At 41.0% G+C, this 21,272-nt stretch overlaps 1 protein-coding gene across 22 annotated transcripts in view; it reads left to right on the top strand.

The window, feature by feature from the left end:
- The window catches only part of LOC147018716 (uncharacterized), a 457,423-nt gene that overhangs the window by 179,780 nt on the left and 256,371 nt on the right, over window positions 1-21,272 (top strand). For all 22 annotated transcript variants that reach the window (XR_015062500.1, XM_085898687.1, XM_085898685.1 and 19 more), the window contains exon 6: window positions 1,958-2,143. Coding sequence is in view for 21 of the 22 variants with exons in the window: in XM_085898687.1 (XP_085754813.1) it covers window positions 1,958-2,143 (186 nt within the window). In the remaining variant the exon portion in view is untranslated. The remainder of the gene's footprint in view (window positions 1-1,957; window positions 2,144-21,272) is intronic.

Genomic DNA, 21,272 nt, shown 5'->3' with positions numbered 1-21,272 from the left:
ACCAAAGCGTCACTTCCAACCCGGAGGTCTCGGCCCGGTGACTCCGTCAAACAGACAATGAATACATGGTCAACATCAGTTAATCATCAAACAGCTGCCTGTCCGTATTTCGGGCTTCTTTGCCCTCATCAGGATGGCATACCGATAAATATCGAACCAATGATGACCATATTTGTTGTTCAAACATCAGATGCACCTCCTGATTGTTGTGGTGAGCATTGCCACAAATTAGTTCTTGCATGGTAAAACCGCATAATCTGCAAAGAACAACCATCCGTCTGCCATACAGATGATTGTTCCTGCTAATGCAAACCATTCAACCAGAAAGCATGTGATGTGATCGGCTGGTAAATCAAAACATGTGGAGTGTGACATGCACTCCCCCGATCTCCATTGAACATAGTCCTTTCATGTCTACTAGGGTGTAGAATCTGCATGGCAGTATCCTTTGGATGGCAGATGGACGGTTGTTATTTGCAGATTATGTGGTTTTACCTTTTTTTAATCATAATCTGTGGTGATGTTCACCATAACAGTGAGGAGGTGCATCTGATTAAATATATATATATATATATACCTATAAACCTATATACCTATAGTGTGCGTGCGTGCGTGCGTGCGTGCGTGCGTGCGTGCGTGCGTGCGTGCGTGCGTGTGTGCGTGTACGTGTACACTTTATTCAGGCTTTCCTGTTTACTCTTATCTTATCTTTTGTGATGTTGCTTTTGTGGTTATAGTAAATAATGGTTGTGATGGACTTTAATGAAACCCTCAGCCTGTGCTCAACTTTCTTCCTCCCCTCATTCCCATTAACCCATTCTCCATCCATATGCACTCATCTCTCTCCAGGAAGCCATTCAGGCAGGTTCTAGTCGCTCTGCCAGGCACTACAAAGTCCAGGGCAAAGCAATAAAAATGTTACTGATGGTCAACTTACCATTCCTGGCTTACCTCCCATCCCCCTTATAGGCCTGCTTCTCCAGCATCCTCCAACCCCCCCCCCCCACCACAACTGTACCCGAGCAATTCCTCAGAACTCATACCCTTTTATACTTATTTTGGTTTCTCTAAAAATACTCTTGGAATCCTGCTTTGTAAGGCGATGCCCCATGTTGCTTTTATAATTTTAAAGAACTTCAACAAAATGTCTACATTGAATGTCAGTGCAGTCGTCGTTTGAAGTAATTGGTGGGAATTATTTCTACTTGGCTGCTATTGATGGAACTACTGGCAATCGGAGCTTAGATAGAACCATGCAACTGATTGGGCAATAAGAGTACCGCTGAGTTGAGAGATCTGTAACCAGTGAGATTGTCGCTTAGCTGATGGATCAGGAACCAGTGAGATTATGCATTTCCTGGCACCTGGATTTGAAAAGTGGACAAACCTATTTGGATAATTGAGGAATATTGTAGATTCATTTCTGACAATGACTGTAAACAAATATGGTGTCCACAATTCATGGAGACATTTTACTTGGAGTTTTAAATTTTTACTTGCATTTTACTCAACACCAGCTTGCACCCCAAGCCCCCTCCCCCCTCCAACCTCCAGCTCTGTCTATAAACTTCCAGTCTCTCACTGCACACATTTGACGACTGCCAGCTGCCCTTTGCTAATCCCAGCTGCTCCTTGTAGGATTCATATGTCACTATTCTGATTATTATCCCCACACATCCAGTTTACTCATGCTTTAGTTTTCATCAACTCTTCTTGTTGCTAACTCTTCTCAACTCCCCCCTGACCCCTTCAATATTTATTATCCTTATATCATGTTTCTCTCCTTTTTTACTCTCTTGCTCTTTTCTCCTTTTCTTAGTTGCTCTTTTTCTTTATCTGACCTTGCTCTTTGTATCTGCTTTTTTCTTTATCTTCCCTTTCTGTCATCCTTTACCTTTATCATTACTTTGTTTCTCTCTTTATTGACATATTCTCTCACACTCCCCTTGTTCCCCAGGATGGCTTCACACCATTAGCGGTGGCTCTTCAACAAGGGCATGACCAAGTTGTGGCAATCCTCCTTGAGAATGACACAAAGGGCCGGGTGCGCCTCCCTGCACTGCACATTGCTGCACGCAAGGATGACACCAAGGCAGCTGCACTGCTTCTGCAGGGTGACCACAATGCTGACGTCCAATCTAAGGTTCACAAAGACCTTTTTTCATGCCAGATTAGCAAGCAGGGCTCTTTCCAAGTAACTATGGAGGCTAAGTTACCTCTGCAAGCATAGATTTTGCAGACCTAGTATTTCATTACACGTATTTGTAAATGCTGAGCAATAAGGGTCCATCTATTTATTATGTTCAAAGAGATGGTAAAATATTGATAACTGGCACCCCTCTCTCCGCACACCCCTTTCCCTCCACTCCTGCCACCCACCCACCCATACAAAGTTAACATTGGAATTTTGTTTCCACATTTAAATGCAAAACTTCCACAGCAACCTCTGCTGTTATTAAAACCCAAAACAATCAAAATTTCCCAAAATTACTGACCACTCTGTTTAGATCCATTATCTTGTTTGAGTTGACCAACAGCATATATTATTTTATTATATTTATGTTGTAATAAAAGAGGAAAATCATTTCTACATATGTGAACATGATTTACAAACCACTTCAAGAAGTGGACTAGACATTGTTGGTAATGTTACCTTCAAGAAGATTAATAAGTGGGATGAGCTTTCATCCTCAAATGACATAGTTTGTAAAAGCTTAATAAACAATATGATTCAAAAGGTACAAGAAAATCAGAAAGTAGGATTTGATGCGAATGTGTTAATGGTTATGCCTCCGCCCACGTTAACCCACTGTTATGTTTGATCATTATTAAAGGTCACATGAAAAATCAATGGTCGCTTCAAAGAGACCATGAGAGAGAAAAGACAGATAAGTAGAATAAAGACAACATCAGATGCTTCTCGGTCCAGTTATGGTCTGAAAAATGATTTTCAAAGGGCACATGACCTTTGAGCTTTGACCTGTTTAATGTAAAATTGAATCAGTTTATGTTTTGATTGCAGTCCATATGTGTGTCAAGTATGGTTGAAATATCTCGAGTGATTCATAAGTTATTGCAGCGACACAGATTTTCAATTAAAGGGTGCTTAACTTTAGGCCTTTGACCTTTTGAACTCAACATTGAATTAGGTCAACTTCATAGTGCAGTCCTTAGCTTTGCCAAGTTCGGTAAAAATCCCTTCAGTGGTTTATAAGTTATCGTGGTAATGAAATCATCACAGACAGATGTATAGATGGACGGACGGACAGACAGATGGATGGACTGATGGACAGACAACCTGAAAACATACCTCCAGCGCCTTTGGCAGCAGATGCATAAAATCAACTTTATGTACTCTGCTGCTTCACAATGTAGCTCCACAGGTAAATACCTTTACAAGTTTTTTTAATGTCTTTTTTTTTTGAAACAAAGTTTTTGAATTCTAACTGTAATGCAAATTACAAATTTCAAAACAATTCAAAGGTCCTGCATCACTTTCTTTACTTTCCACAAAAACGAGGTTCATGGACAAGCCAGGTGACATAGGGGAAAATAAGTTTTCTTGACATTTAATTAACCACTTAACAAGGCATTTCGACACAATCAAGGCTCTTGGTGCCAACATCACATCCCAACTAACGCGAGACTTATATACATCCTCAAAACATGAATAGGTACTACTCACTTATCTGTTGAACACACACATAACATATTTGTATCTTCTATGTCTTGTTGGACAGGGAAATTACAAATGCATTCTTCAGCTTCACCAATGACAAGAATTAACAATAACTGAAAAAAGTAAAATGACAATCAACAGATGCAAGGAAGTGGATGAGGAAACATGAAAAATGAAGTTTATTCTCTGGAATGAACTCCATTCTAAAGAAAAATGAATCTTCTGTCCCAACCAACCAGAAGGAAAAGTTGGTGAACGAATACATACTTAGCTCATGGGCCAAATCCAGAAAAAAGCCCGAGTTTTCAAGTTTGCTGCACCCCCTCGCAACTTTATTTTGATGGTTTCATTGGGTTATAGGACCATTTTGAATCATAAATTCACTTGTTGTCATTCTAAAAACTTTGGCAGGAAGTTTGCCAACAGCTTCTTGTGGAAAGAGGGTCCAAATTTTCAAAAACAAAGTGAAAAAAGTGATTCTCGGCTTTAAACGAAAAGATTAATGAGAAAAAGGATCCACAATGGTATAAACGTATCAAATTTTGAAAGATCATATACTTTGACATAATTTTCAGATATGAAGACATGCAACCATGGCCCCCGGTGGCCAATAATGCCACTTAAAAGTTACAACGGAGTGATATAATTCCCTTATACCCCCCAAAACGGGGTATTCTTCATTCAGCGTCAACTGTATTTCATGCTGAGTGAGTTTTATCAGTGATCTATTAGGAATACATTATTTTCCTACTTATTCGTTGTAAGAACACTGAAAGAGATACAACACCAAGTTAGACATTTGTGAACTTGTCCATTCATCCAAATCTGTATTATCGTTAACTCATGTCAATTATAAAAATAAATTCTCATATGTTAGATTAGTGGTTGGGCATGTTTCATCATTTAATTTTCATAGTCACTGGAATCGTATTGGATGGAAGCATTGTCCTTCAGATTAGTACAGTCCTTGCAGTTGCATCTGTACATGGCATCACATTTTTGCGACATGAGCACCTCGCACTCACACATTGGTCCTTGCTGAAGTTACAGTTGTTGAGTTCTAAAAGAGCCTCAGGGGCAGGCTGCTTGTGTATCCAATGGATTGTAAGCTGTCCGTCGCTAACATCCCAACCATGACCGTGAGGACTTGGTATTTTAGCATTAGCTTCAAGTGACCTGTGCAAAATACACGTCTGGTAATTTGCTTGAATGATATGGTACTTGAGAGCATCTTTTGTTGGTGGTAGTTGACACGTAGTGGCATTCTTGCTACAAAGAGTCTGTACCTGACCGCATTGATGCTATTGCCACTCTGTCCATAGAGGTACCAGACAAAATGCTCACATACTTGAAACTGCTCAGCAGTAATTTGGAAAGATGTTCCAAGTGATTTCATCACGATACACATGTCTGGGCAAGTTGTTACGAGCTGGAATGCTTGTTTTTTTTGTTTTTGTTCACAAAAGCACTCGAAGTGTCGCACCCATGAAGGTGTGTGATCTGGTCGTGCCACGCATACTCTTTCACCAAGTGCATGCCCAATTGCTGTGCAATCAATGAGTCTTTGTCGTTGTTTATTTTCTGTACAGAAGAGTATGTTGGCATTGATTTTGTGACTAAAAGCACAGGCCAGGACTACAACATCTGTATCTGGAGACTTGATTACTATGCAATTCTCTCCATTACCTGTTGCATGACTAGCATGAAGAAGTATGCATGTGTCTGCTTCTTCCTGTACATTTCACAATTAATCAACCCTTGTACAATATATGTCATTATCTCCACTGATAAGTTTATGACATTCTTTGCCATGTGCTACATACAATGGCCCAAATCAACTTTCCTGCATACTCGCTCTGCTGCCATTCTGTCACAAGGAAATTAGCTAACTTTGTTTTATTGCTTCCTTCACTCAAAAACTTCTTCCATTGAGTGGGACACTTTTGGTTTCCGCTTTGTATCTTAATTTTTTTGTGGTCCCACCAACAGCACATTTGGTTCGCTCTGGATTTTTGATTGACACTTTTGGATACTGGTCCATGACAAGATCAATCCTGGTTTGACTCTAAAGAGCTGTATGCCCTAAAATCTGGAAAAGTTAGCTGGCTAGTTCACTAAATGTCTCTGGAATGGTCTTTCGGGACTGCGGTATAGCCATTCCATATAGGATCCAGGCTGTTAATGGTGGAATGCTAGCATCTGAATCAGCGTGCCCTTCCAGGATATGTAACAGTGTCGCCTTTGCAATTTTGGTAATTGTCAGTGACCATGGTAGCGGCCCTCGGGTGTCCTTCATGACTTCACGCATGTTCATTTGTCGATGTTGAACTTCCACAATCATTTTGGCAAATAACTCTCTCGCAGCCTTGATCATTACATTAATGTTAGATGACTTTGATTTGTGTGCCTTGACCATATCACCAAATGTCAAAAGTGATGCTATGTAAAAAAATCTTAGTTACATGCAATTGTTATGACATTAATTATTGCAAGAATAAATAACAATCGACTTCTTTGATATCCAAAACGAAAGAAATATTACAAAGTTTACTGCAAATACAGTCAAAATCTGAAACACAAATACAACGTTATACATATATTCTAAATCTGGTACAAACATACAGTATTATTAATCATATTCATTTTATTAATGTTAATAGTGTTGCATTTGTGGTGGTGTTATTACATGTATAACACCATGGCTGATAGTAATATCCAACAATTGTTGTTTAAATTAAGTAAGAAAAATACACAATCTCCAAAAACCCCCTCAATATGAAATAAACTTCTACTGAATGAAGTATACTTTTTTTTTTTAAATCAATTTGACAATTGTGCCATTCTGTTGCCACTTTTAAGTGGCATTTTTGGCCACCAGGGGCCATGGTTGCATCTTTTCATACCTGCAAATTGTATTCAAGTATATGATCTTGCCAAATTTGATGCTTTTATGCCACTGTCGACAATTTTTCTCTGTTCGTATAAAGGTGAAAATCACTTTTTTCACTTTTTCGAAAATTTTGGACTCGCTGTACACAAATAGCTGTTGTTAAACTTCCTCTCCAGGTTTTGAGAATGACAAGTGAATTTATTATTCTAAAAGGTCCCAGAACCCATTGAAACCATTAAACTAAAGTTGCAGAGGGGTGCAGCAAAAGTGTAGTTTTCTGCATTTGGCCAACTGACTAACTGAAGTGCAGGTATTTCTAAAGTCTCGGTTTTTATGGAGCAATATTTGAGTGACCTACATATGTGAATAGTGTCTAAAAATAACTTGGACATTGCATGGGGAATGTCTCAGTCGTGCAGGATGTAGACATCGAGTTACATCATAAGAGAGGGCCATTTGGTTTGGTTGCTCTTGCCAAATTTTATTTTAGTTGGGTTCTGTATAGTGCATGTTTCATCTGCAATGGTTTTAATTTGTACATATGCAACCTCTGAACCCCCCCCCCCCCAAATGTGCCTTCCACCCCAGCATTTCTTTGGTTTGGAATGGATCAGGATGTAACAGAAAAAAGAGAAACAGAAGAAAGAGAGAGAGAGGTGAAACACCAACAGCGGTGTGCAAAGACAAAATAGAGGCAGATGTGGACAAATAAGGGATGTGGGGAATAATTAGGGGAAGGGGAAGACACGTGGGTAGACAAGATGGATAAAGAATAAAACTCTCAGGAAGGAAAAACTGGAAACTTGAAAAGTGGTGGACTTGGGGAGGGTTACTGTGGGTAGAAAAGATCATGGATTTGAAGGGGGGTGATCTGAGATGGTGGTGAACAGCTGTCTTTAAGAGCTGAAGGGAAAAATGAGATTGAAGAGAATGTGGAAGTTGATTACACAAGCAGGAAAAAAGAGGAACAAATGAGTGGAGGTGAGCAGTGATTCTGGATTTTGGGAGTTTCATCAGAAAAAGGGGGGTGGGGGGGGACCACAGAAAGAGCAAAGGGGGCAAAACCAGATAGGAGGTGGTGGAAGACAGGGAGGCCACCAGTCTATTGGTTCATAGACTCAGCTTCAACGTGGTATATTCCAATAACCTTGAAAGCCTTGGTCTCCTCGGCGTCATGTTGAGGAAAGTGTGAAGCAGGGGTGCCAGCCCATAGGGGAGAGCAATACTCCATCAAGCTGTGATTGCAGGCCTTGTCGGTAGATATGAGTTCAGGTGTGCCAAGGAAGGACTTTTTTGTGATGCAGGATGCTGAGTTGATGACTAGCTTTGGATGCCAACTGTGAAATGTGGTTTGTCCAAGAGAAATCATGGCTGATAGTGAGTGAGACCCAGGAGGTTGATTGACTGAGTTTCCTCAAGAGGATTGTGAAGAAAGTAGATTGGAGGATTTGCCATATGATCCTTTTAGAGATGGAGAGTGAGTGAGAGTGTCAGATATTTATGGATTGAAAGATAATTTTGACCACCTTGTGGTCTTTTTGCTTGTGATTTTGTCAAGGTCTGAAGAGAGGGAAGAGGCTGCTGTCTGCCTCGCTGAAGGATGAGGGATGTCACGGCAGAGGATGGAATAATCAGCATATTGATTAAGGGGTTTTTTGCCAGAGAGTGAGAGAGATCGTTGATGAAGATTTTAGGAATAGGGCTGGGCCCAGAACACTGCCCTGGGGAATTCCAACCTTAATGGGGAGAGGATATGAAAGGATTCCTTTGAGAGTGGAGGAAGTCAGTAGCCAAAGAGTGGAGTTGGCCTTGGATGCCATAGACAGGGTTTGGAGACAAGGTGGGATGCCAGGCAGTATTGAAAGCTCGAGATATGTCTGGAGAGATGGCCCTGATCTCATGTCTTACATTGAGGGCCAACATCCATTGTTGGAAGAGTGGGAGCAGCATGTCCAAGGTGGAGTGACCTGGTCTGAATCCAAATGGGTGAACTGACATGAGGCTATCAGAGAAAGGGAAGAATTTCATATCAACTGCGATGATGGATTCGATGATCTTGCTGATGATTAGAAATATGCTCATCAGTCTGTTGGGAAGGGGATTGTTTCTTGCATGTTTTTATGCAATGCAGTGATGCTGGCCGATTTCCAAACAGATGGAGGATGACTAGGGGAGGGTGAAAGGAGCAGAAAGAGGATTGCAAGAGCAGCAGAACAGGTTTTTACGACATGGGAGCTGATGCCATCCAGTCCAGTTGTAGAATCAGAGTCTAGGGGTGCCAGAAACTTCTCCAGCTTCCCAGGTAAAAACGATACAGAGTTCAGAAGCATTCGGGTGTAACAGGGTAGGGTGGATACAGGGACTGAGGGGTTGGGGACACAGATTTGTAAGCAAACACCAAATTAAGGCATTCGGCCTGCTAATGAATTGAGTCAGCTGTGTTGCCATTTGAGGAGAAGGAAGCAATGGAGGGGTAGCATACTCTGGAGACAGACTTAACAAGGCACCTCCATATTTTAGAGGAGGGAGAGAAGTTGGAAAGTTCAATCTTGAGGTTTGCCAGATGTTGTTTTCTGGCTCTCCTAAGAGTGGCACACTTTATGCTGACTTTGTAAAATGAGCTGAGATTGCCTTTGTTCCAGTTTGCTTGCCAGAAAAAGAAAGCAAGTTGTTTCAGAGCAACTGCCTCACTGCAGGATTCAGTGTGTCATGGGTGGGAAGAAGTGCAGGATAACTGAAGAAGAGATGGCATGGATCAGTGCATAAGAGAAGGCAGGTTTTTGTGGAAGAATTCTCAGGCTGAGTTTGTATCAGGGGCATTAGATATGAGACCATTCCTGAAGTAAGATGACTGCTTGCAGTCCCTGCCAATCTGCTTGAGTGAATTGCCAGGCTCGCCGGTGTTGAGGCAGCTCTCTGAGGGTAGCCATAGCGATGTTGATTCTCACAAGTACAGTAGATGAACCAACTGGAGTAGGGGAAGAGGAGGAGACATTTTCAGGGAAGTTTGTCATTACCAAGTCCAGAAGGGAGTATTTGCCATTGGGAGAAATCTGGGTGGGAAAGTTTACAGATTTAATCAGTCCCATGGAGTCACAGATGTCCTTTGCTGAAGTGCCATGGCTGGTGAGAGAATATCAAATAATTTGCATGATGATAATTGAAATCACCATAGAAAGTACGATATTTGGGAAGAATGAAACAAAATGATTAAGATATAGAGAAAAAGGATTTATCACAGCAGCCATTCCATGAGAGATTATAGTAGCTTTTTACCAACATGAAAACGAATTAGACCAACACAGCACAACAAGGAACGATTTAACATGGTAAATTTGATGAAAACACAAACAGCAACACAGGGACGAAGAGCATAATCATTATCATCATTAGCGATATTGATCATTGTCGGGCCATTGATCCCATGATGATCCTTTTCACGGATAGGTTTCACATGTACATTTATACAGTATTGCACCTATTTTATAATCTACCTCTTTTTTTTTTATTTTTTTTATTTTTTGCAATATTTCACCTAATTTAAAAACTAAAATCTACTTTTCAAATATAACAGAAAATATATAACAGAAAAACATGAAAAATCCAGTTCGGAAATTTAAAATATACCAGACGACCTGTGAACCCGTTGGGTTCCCGTTGTGACAGCGGTTGATAAAAAAATCATTTCAAAAAAAATAAAAAATATATAGCTCCAGCGAACTATACCGCGGAAGTTGTTTGCAATGATCAAATAATCCCGAAGAGTACTTGACTGAATCGGGAATTGATTTTTAAAATAATTTTTTTCGTTGCCCGATTTGAACCAAACTTGATATTACACGTCAATGTGAAAAAAAAAAACGGAGAAAAGAAAGTCGAAGAAATTATTGTGCGTAATCTTCTAAACACAATTTTATTTATTAATGAACATTGAAGTATCACATCAAAATGGCGATGTTTATTTTATGCTTAAAAATAAATCATTCTTTGTCTATACTAAATGTTTGAGAGTTTTTTTAATAAATCATTTCAAGGAAAAAAAAAAGATAGCTCCAGCGAACTATACCGCTGAGGTTGTTTGCATTGATCAAATTCTCCCGAAGAGAACTTGACTGAATCGGGAATTGATTTTTTAATATTTTTTTTCATTGCCCGATTTGAACCAAACTTGATATTGCACACTGCAGGTGAATGGTGAGTAAGGTGGCCCTATAACTTTTGCGCTATCGTGTACCGTTTTGGCTGTATTTCAGGAACAAACATTCATGCATACATACATACATACATACATACATACATACATACATACAAGATGAGAGTTTTAGTAATACAGTGGAAAATCGATATAATGCTAAGCGTTATAGCGCTTGTACTGATATAATGCTCATACAACTTGGACCCCAAAAAATACTACTATTTCATGTTTAAAGGCAAAAAAGTGAGAAAATAGAGACAAAGTTAGTCCAAAATAGCGCTAAGTGGTGAAAAAAATTCAAGCTGTCATTGCCCTGTGTTGAGTTGACATGTGGTGTGAAAATACTCACGAGCTGTCATCTTCTCGCACCTTTCCCGTATAAATGGCGAAGCTGAGATGAACAAAATCAATTCAATTCAAATCATCATAGCATCCGTATCTGATGTAACTCACGTTCACGTTCCCTTCTAACACCATACAACATAGTACACAACGTAAGTACAGTACTGTACTGTACAAGATTAACTAATGTTCGCCTGCTCTACCGCCCATATCCTTTCGGAAGAGTTGTCAACAACTTAAATCTAAGCTCCCGCTACATCTCCTGTACCAGTTCTTCGACATCTTCATCACCTACCAGCTGAGAAATCTTCAAACTTGTTAGTTTTGTTTGCTCTGTTCAGTTCAGCCGCCATGGCCGAAGCGGAAGTGTTATTCCATAGAGGAGAAGCTCCACATAATTAAACGGATATGGAATGGTGAAACTCAAGCGACCATTAGCAAGGATACCGGCATCGCCGGTTCAACTCTAAGAGGATGGTTGAAGGATGAAGAGAACATCAAGAGCTTCATCGTCACTGTCAACTCCAATGAAGGGATTAAGTGGAAGAGGGTCAAGCTTGGGAGGGATCAGGAGTTGGACCAGGAACTATTCAATTGGTTCTGCAAGTCTCGAGAGCTTGACATACCCATCTCAGGCACCATCCTCCTTCATCAGGCCAAGAAGATCAACAAGGATCTTCACAAGGAAGAGAGAGGTGAAGATGCTAACTACAGCTTAACCAGGGGGTGGCTGCAATGCTGGCAGGATCGACATGGGGTCCACATGAACCAACAACATGGAGAGGCCAAGTCTGCAGACCTTGAATCTGCCAAGAACTACCTCTCTGTCTTCAATGAACTAATCGAAGACAACAACTTCACAGAAGACCAGGTTTTCAATGCAGGTGAAACTGGTCTGTACTACAAGACCCCTCCAGACAGAACTATGGACCTGGATGACAACCCATCAAGAAAGACTGGACACAAGAAGCCAAAGGACAAAGTCAGCCTCCTTCTCTGTGCCTACAGGTCAGGGTCTCCGAAGATGACCCCGTTGGTCATAGGGAAGTCACTAAACCCCAGGTGTCTACACCATGTCAACAGATCCCTCCTTCCCTGCATTTACACCAACACCAGGAAGGTTTGGATGACAGGAGCCTGTTTCAAGGACTGGTTCTTCCAGAGGTTCTGCCCTGCTGTGCGGAAGCACCTGAGAAAGCTTGGGCAAGAAGAGAAAGCTATCCTCCTCATTGACAACGTCCCATCTCATCCATCAGGAGACATCTTAAAGTCCAAGGATGGGAAGATCTTTGCTTCCTTTATGCCCAAGAACACCACCAGCAAGATCCAGCCTTTGGACCAGGGGGTCATCAACTGTTTCAAGCTATTCTACAAAGATCAATTATGCGAAGCTATGGCCAGGGAGCAGAAAGAGATGACCGTCTTCATCAAGGCCATGGACGTTAATAAGACGATGGAGTTTGCAGGGCTAGCCTGGGAGAAGGTCACCAAGGACACCATCATTAACTGCTGGAGGAAAGGCCGAGGTCCTCCCAAGTCTGATAATGAACAAGACTTCAATGGGTTCTCCAAGGAGGAGGTGGGCAGGTCTGCCATCACGGCCTTCAACATCGCCCCCTGGCACATCAGCTCTTGATGCTCTCCAGGCCTGGGTTGATCAAGAAGAAAGAGACCTGGCTGAAGAACTGCTCAGAGAAGAACAGCTGTCAACTGAAGAGGAAGAGGAACCCCTCGAGGAGTCGGAATAAGAAGAGGCACCAGTTGATCCTCTCCCCCAGCCTGTCCACTCCAAAGCTAAACAGTCTTTCCTTGATGGTCTTTGTTGGTTGGAGTCCTTGGATGAGCAGGTATGCCCCAATCTTCGTTTGAAGATACACCAGGTTAAAATCCTTCTGGATGACACCCGAAGACTCTCAAGAGCATCCATGAAACCAACCAAGATCACCGATTTCTTCAAGAAATAAATTCCAAATTCTTCAAGATATAAATTTCGTATCCGTTTTGTGATAAAGGAAGCGTAAAATATTTTACCGATTTATGTGATAATGTACATTTTGTATTTTTTTATTTTGTAAGTAATGTTCGATTGTACATAAAAAAAAATCAAATATATTCTATATGCATTCAATTCCTGTGTTTATTTCTTGTTAAAAAAAAGAAAAGAAAATAAGTTGACCGCTTCGTCATCAACCCCAACAATCCAAGATGGCGGACGTACATGTCCACGTGTTTTGGCTCTGGTTTGGATGTAATATAAAATATTTTTCACTGCATCAGTATAGCGCTGTATCATTTATAACGCCCTAGTCGCTTTGGACCCCACCGGTGAGCGTTATATCAATTTTCCACTGTATATAGATAGATAACACACAAACAAGAAAAATCCAGTTTGGAAAATTTAGCCTCAATGATGTGGAAGCGGAAGCTGCAAATTTGACCAGTGCTTAGAAAAATCCCTGAACCAGAAGTCGAATGACATTGCTTTTCTGCATTTATCGCATTGCTTTTCTTTTCACACTTAAGCCTAAGTCACATTTGCTCTACGGCGAGGATACGGCGGCCGTACCCCCCCTGAATTGACAGAAACGTGCGGCGGCCGCAGAGTTTCTGAGGTGGCCTCAGGGTGGCCCTACGCCGCATGGCTATCTTTTACAGGCCGTAGGGGTCTCCGTGGAATTATAGCGCGGAGTTATAACTTTTTTCATTTCTACGTTGGCCATAGCAATTTGACAAGCCAAGATGTGACATAGATGTGTTCCACGTCGACCGTACATAGGGCGTACGGTGGGCTTGCATTATTCGTGCGGCTGCCTTATCAATGAAAAATGAATTTTGCCAATCCCCAAAAAATTACGGCGACCGCACTATTTCCATGGTCACCGTAGGGTAGTCCTAAGGCGTCCCTGTGTTCACCGTACGGTGGCCTTGCGGTCTGTGTGACTACCTGCGGGCAACGCATGGTCGATGCACGGTTCCCCTACGCCCGCCGTGCGTCCTACGTAGGCCTCCTCCGTGGCAGTCTGCATCGACCGTGCATCCACTGTGTGCTACCGCTAGAGATCGGAGTATAGGTGTTTGCCTATACAGTGGTGCCCCCAGAATCCGAATTTAATTCGTTCCAGGAGGCTGTTCGGATTGCAAAAAGTTCGGATTCCAAAACTATTTTCCCAATAAGAAATAATGGAAAATGAATTAATCCGTTCCTGGACACCAAGAAAACCCACTTTCAAGACACTTCAAACTGAAATTCCCCATGTTTCAGGTAAAATAAGATGAGTAAATGACCTTCGGTGGCTGTGTATTGTATGTAAACTGGTACAATCACCACATCCAAAGGTCCACACAGGCTCGAGCTCCGACCTGGGTTCCGATCACTCGCGCACTCTGCGAGAGCGCTGCCCCGGGGCAGCTCATCAAACATGATGCCCCCCCAGAACCACAATCACTTTCATCAAACGCATCGGGCTGAGGTAATCATGGATATTCCAAATTACAACCGGTTTTTCTGTGAAATTAAATTCTTGCCCGACGGTCCGTCACACCACGTGATCGGATTGCTTTTTTGTTATTAATTAAAACACAAGATTACTTTTAAAAAAAACTGCACAAATCAAGGTGAAAACACGAGGTAAAGTAGCTATCGACACACGAGAGATGCTTTCACGAGGACTTCCACCGACTAACTGAATGAACAGAGCGCGAAGATGCGGGTCGAACAGGTGGGGGAGACGCGCGTGAACAAACATGAACGCTTCGTTGTGTTAGGTTTTTGAAAATGTGTTCGGTTTTTCGGGAAAATTTTTCTCGAAAAAATTGTTCGGATTCCAATTTGTTCAAACAATGGGCGTTCGGATTCTGGGGGCACCACGGTTCTCCGAACTGGTATATTCATATATATATATATATATATATATATATATATATATATATATATATATATATATATATATATATATATATATATATATATATATATATATATATATATATATATAGTATATTCAGTTATATATACTGGTATATTCCGAACTGTTATATTTTTATTTCAGTAAAAAAGAACTGGTATATATATACCCACTCGTTACCGTCCGTCTGGCCGCACGTTCGCCTTAGGGGTCCCCCTGCGGTCGCCTTGTGGGCACCTTGCGTCTGCCTTGAAAATTCTATGTCCGCCGCAGGGACGCCCTAAGGTCACCGTGCGACATCAAATCAAAGACCGTACGGCACCCCCACGTTTTCGGTCTCTACAATTTCTAAATACGCCGTGCGGCTACCCAAAAAATAAAAACATGTGCTGCTACATTGTGTGACCGTGGAAATACTGCGGCCGCCCTATAATTGCTAGTGGCCGTAGATTTTGTAGACCCTACGGCCGCCGTGCCAAATGTGACTTAGGCCTTAGTGGGGTAATTTTATGGAGAAATTTCTTTCCCACTATGGATGCCAATTGATGGGGTTTAGCCACGCTCTATTCTTTATATGTTGTGTGTCAAGTCACGACGCAGTACGTACCATTTTTAAAGTTTTCCGTATGACTCAGCCAGGATTGGAATTGAACTGCTGACCTCCCAGTTTCAGAAAGGCACAAACCATTATGCCACTGAGTCTCATGTATTCCAACCAGAGTAGCCTTCAGGAAGAACATACACCCTGCATTTTGCCAGATGTGAACTTTTGGGAACTTCTCAGGCCTTTAATTGTGTGTTAAGGTGGTTTGTTGAAACCAGAGAGCACATTCTATGGTTCATTATCAAGAGCTAATTGTATGACTAGGGAATATTAATGTGGTCAAGCAGACATGACCAAACATTTAATGACAGCATGCAGACATGTCCCAGACTTTCAATACACAGGTATGGGCTTGTGTTTGTTTATGGTTCACGGGTTGAAATCTTGTTTGTCTATGAACAGATTTGGATATAATGAGAAAGTCATTTTCGGTGTTTCCTCCCCTCCTTCCTCTCTTCATTCATTAAGGGGATATACTTGGTCTCCCACTTGCTCTTCCATGAGCCTAGCTCATGTGAAGAAAAACAACAATACTTTGTGTGTCCACCCTTTGCCTTCTTGAGTGCCACTACTCTTTTACCATGCTTCCTGTATGCGACTGAAGCAGTCTTACAGGAATATTGTGCCAAATATCCTGTAGGACATTTAACAGTACTGTAAGGTTAGTTGGGTTCCTCTTGTTCTTCTCTGTTTCCAGGTAATCCCATATGGCCTCAATGGGATTCATGTCCAGACTCTTGGATGGCCATTCTAATACTTGGAGCACACCAGCTGGAACCTAGTTCTCCATAAACTGTTTTACTGTATTGGAAGTGAGTTGGATCATTATCTTGTTGGAAAATGAATTCTCTTCTGATTAAACGATTTATACAAGGAACTGCAGTGCTGCAGTATCTGCTTGTACTTCTCTTTTCTTAGTGTCCCACTTATTTTAACAGTTTTTCCAAAACCAAAAGCTGAGATATAACCAAAGACAGTCACAGATCCTCCCTCGTGTTCAACAGTAGGCTGCAAAAATTGCATGTCATCACATTCACCAGCTCTTTGGCAGACAAAATGGCATCTCTTTGATCCAAAAAGTTCAAACTTCGATTCATCAGAACAGAGTACCTGATTCCATTGTTCAGTCACCCGATCTTGGTGTTGCAGTCTTTTCAGCTTGTTCTGTGGTCTCAGCAGTGGTTTATTTGCTGCAACTCTGCCATGGAGACCTGCTGCAATCAGCCATCTGTGTACAATACTGGACATGATGTTTATGTTCAGGCCTGCTCTCATTTCATTTGTCAGTTACTGACTTGATTTTCATCTATGGCGTAAGCTAAGTAACTTCAAGTGCTTACCTTGCCTTGGGGAGGTTCTTCTGGGTCTTCGTGGCCTTTTCTTGTTTGTACAGAGCCAGTTTCTTTCAGGTATTGCAAAGTGTACCTCACACCGTTGTCGGAGATCTTCAGTTTTTCAGCTATTTTCTTCATAGTGTGCCCTTCTTCTCACATAATTTGGAACTTCACCCACTGTTCTGATGAAAATGATTACCTTAGCACTATTCTGAACCCATTCGTAGACGTTCAAGCAAGGGAACAAACTGATGAAAACGAATTTCACATAGTCACTAATTTACAACTTTTATTGTGGTTTCTTGTAATTTGCATTCATATAACTGGTGATGATTACTTCATTAATTTATTATTATTTACTGTACAAAAATCCACAAGCTGTTTGTTGCATATTTTCTTTTTGATAAGTGATATTACCAGCACAAGATAATCTAATATGTATCGCAAAAATAAAACTTACTTTCCACAAATGTTTATTGGGGAATAGCACCACCAAAGTGAAAATAACCCAAACTTTTGCACAGTCCTGTACTTTTATTTGATTAAAGAGGCATTTGTTGAAAAAAAAAAATTGCACTCCTGTTTTGATAATCTTTTATCTTTGAATTCATGCTTATATATGCAGACATTGAGATTGATGAAAGAACCAAATATCAAAGGAATGAATGTGTACATACCGACACTTGAGTGGAGGAGAATTGCAAGAAGTCAGTTGGAAGGTTGCCAGACATTTGTGCTGTAGCCTTGAACACAAATGTCCAGCAACCTTATGAGACATTTGTGTTGTGGCCTTGAACTATTGGACACACATAAAAAGACAATTTTTTTGAAATAAGAGGATAATGTACAAGTGGAGTTTCATCTCGGAACATAGACTTTTAGAATAGTTAACCAGTGTGCTGATAATTATTGAGCATATGCTGTCCATCATGGCTAAAGAGGGGCATATGGCATGATAACTGAAAGTGCAACCCAAGCAGTAAACTGATGCAGAGAGGCCACACAACCAGCTTCAAATGAGAGAGTAGTGACATATTGTATTCATTCATGCATTGGTATTATTTTGTGACAAGACTATGATGTCTCAAAAAAATTTTCATTACAAAGTGCAAAACGAATTGCTTGTATTTTGGTGCAAATTGGAGTTCCATATTCCATTGCATTGCAAACAAGAACGACACTTGGCAGAGTGTATACCTCTGCCAGGCTGAACAGTTTACGTTTTGGAGCCCACTGATAGGTCAGATCAACATACATACCTTAACCAAAATTTAATCGGCTTGTTAATTTGTCACCTACCCAACTCATCCACCAAGTTTCTTCCGAATCTGTCCATAACTGTTTGAGATATTGTGCTATGTATTGTTTTTGGCCCTATCTCTTAATGGTGAATAATCATTGAAAAAATAACATAAAACTAGAAAGAGCAATCCAGAGATTGCAGACCTTTGCCATGTTTGTGTGGTGTATTTTGTGTGTCAAATAAATGGAAAGACTTGCAAAATGGAAAGTCAGTAATTGCAAATTAAAGGTCTAAATTGTTTAAAGAGCAAAGGTCTGAAAAGTTGTAAAGGTATAGAAGTTTGAAAAAAGTTGAACATGTCGAAAATTCGTCGAAAAGGTCGAAGTGACCTCAGGATCTAAGGGTCAAAGGGGGTCTTAAAGCGTCTTTAGGGGTCTGAAGGGGTTTTTAAAATGGTCTCAAAGGTGTGAGAGGAATAAACGGTCGAAAGTGGTCTATAGGGTCTAAGGGGTCTAAAGGGTGGAAAAGGTCTTTAAAAGTCTAAAAAGGATCGAAGGGGTGTGAAGGGTATAAAGGAGTCTAAATGTCTAAAAGGTACATTCCAAGAGTTCATAATAAATGGAAAGATTTAATCAATCGATGTAGTCATAATCCAATAATGTGTAATTAATAGATTAGTGGTTCTCAACTGGTGGTGCATGGTCACTTTTTCAGTGGTCCACAGGAACATTGTCCAAAGTCACACATGCTGTGAGCAGGCACCACCATCCGGCTGCTTTAAGCCGTGTTCACTGGCATGTGGCGCGTCATCCTTAGTGTTGCCAGTTGCCAGTAACTTCAGTCTGAGAGGGTTGCACGACGTACCATAATTACACAATGTGTTATTTGTTTCAAAGTCTTGGGGAATGACTCAATGAAGCCGGCTAAGCTGAAACCCCATCTCGACAAGTGTCACCCCAACTTGTTGCAAAAAGATGAAGATTATTTTGAGTGGTGGTAATCAGCTCTGAAGCAGCAGCGCCTTGACTCAACAAGTGCAACTTAGTGCATTCTACGAAAACACAAGCATTGCAGTACGTGCTTCCTACATTGTTGCATACAAAGTTGCACAAGCCAAGAAGCCTCATTCCATTGTTGAGCAACTTGTGCTCCCCTGTGCAAAAGAGATGGTGTGGCTTGTTCTTGGTGAGGAAGCTGAATGATATATCTGTCTCTAACGACACAGTATCGAGACGTATAAGTGAGATATCACAGAACATCAGTGAACAAGTTGTGAATGAAATAACGAAGTCTCCATTGTTTGCCATACAATTGGATGAATTGATTGACATTGCATTTTGCTCTCAGCTATTGGTGTTTGCATGATGCATGGTTGAGGGAGACTTCTAAGACAAGTTTATTTTTGTAGGACTCTTGATACCACCACAAAAGCTCAGGATGTGATGGTAATTGTTATTTTCTTTGAAGTACATTGTCTGGATTTGGTAAATCTTGTGGGTGTCACCAATGATGGTGCACCTGCTATGCTGGGCTCAAGATCGGGCTTCCAAACGTTGATGAAACGGCGCGCTCCAATGGTAACCAGAGTTCATTGTTTCATTCATCGGAAAGCTTTGGTGTCAAAAACATTGCCTGATCAACTGAACGCCTTTTTCAAAGGGTTGGTGAAGGTGGTGAATTGCATCAAATCATCGACTCTGAAAACCAGGCTGGTCAAAAGATTTTGCCTGGACATGGGCTCTGACTTTGATGTGTTGCTGTTCTATGCTTCTGTATGGTGGTGGTCAGCAGGGAATGTTCTCAACAGAGTTTTTCAATTGAGAGAGGAGTTGGATTTATTTCTCCAGGCTCAATGGAAAGAGGAATTTTGAAATGCTCTGACACAGTCAAATTTAGGACTTGCGCATCTCATATATTTTTGGAACATTGAACAAACTGAATCTTCAGCTGCAAGGGAAAGGTCAAATCTGTTCTCTCACCAAAGCATCATCAAGACTCTTCTTGACAAATTGGATCTCTGGATCATGAGAGTCGAAGGCAATAATTTGGTTAAATTTCTAAATGTGGATGCCATGCTTGGGGGGAAAGGAAGCCATTTGGACATAAATTCTCGATCATTGACGGAAGCTACGAGACAAATTCCAAAGATTCTTTCTTGAGGTGGACAGGACAAGGGATGGGTTATCTTTCATCAGGAATCCATTCACAACAGATGTTAATTGTGTTCCAGAGGATCTCCAGGAGGAATTCTTGGATCTGAAAAATTATCTTGTGGCTTAAGACGTGTACCAGTAGTCGACCATGGATACATTTTGGCTCAGCATGACCGGGAGTTACCCAAATCTGTCAGCACACGCAGTCAGATTTATTTTGCCACTTGCATCAACTTATATGTGTGAGACTGTATTTTCGTGTTTGTTGCACATTAAGTCCAAACAGAGGAAAGTGATATTCATTGTGCATCATCAAGTACCACTCCAAACATTGAAAAGCTTGTCAGTGAGAAGAGAATCCAAAAACTTGTGAGTAAGAAATAAATTTCAAACCAAATTGTTTGTTGTCTACTCTTTTTTTTTTAATCATGTCTCAAAAAGGAGGTGTTGCACAAAAAAATTTGGATTGGCCTGGTGGTCCGTGGACTGAAACACTTTGAGAACCAGTGTAATAGACGTACTCGGTCAAACTCACGTTCAAACGGTGCGTAATTAATCGACATATCCACATTCTAGTGAGACATAATTCATGGACGCAGTACTCACATTTCATTAGTACGGAATTAATAGATGCAGTACTCTGCATTAGTGTGTAATTAATGGACGTACTCACTTCCAATAGTACATAATTAATAGACGTACTCATGTACCATTATTTGGGTACCAAACCTTACAGGATTGTACCCTATTGTTTTTGTTCCGTTTATTTTAAAATAGTGAAGCCGCTTCAATATTTGGTATGTCCTTCCTTCCATCCGTCCGTCTGACAAAAATTAAGAAGAACCTTTCGAACCCACCGTCTTTAATTCTAAAGTGTTCTGAAGTATACTTCTAGGGGGTTCTAAAGGGTCATTCTAAAGGGTATTG

The sequence above is a fragment of the Eptatretus burgeri genome, chromosome 10 (assembly GCF_056783735.1).
Source record: "Eptatretus burgeri isolate ZD-2024b chromosome 10, Ebu_testis_v1, whole genome shotgun sequence".
Classification (NCBI taxonomy): domain Eukaryota; kingdom Metazoa; phylum Chordata; class Myxini; order Myxiniformes; family Myxinidae; genus Eptatretus; species Eptatretus burgeri.
The sequence above is the reverse complement of the archived record's forward strand: the minus strand, read 5'-3'. Positions and strand labels throughout refer to the sequence as shown.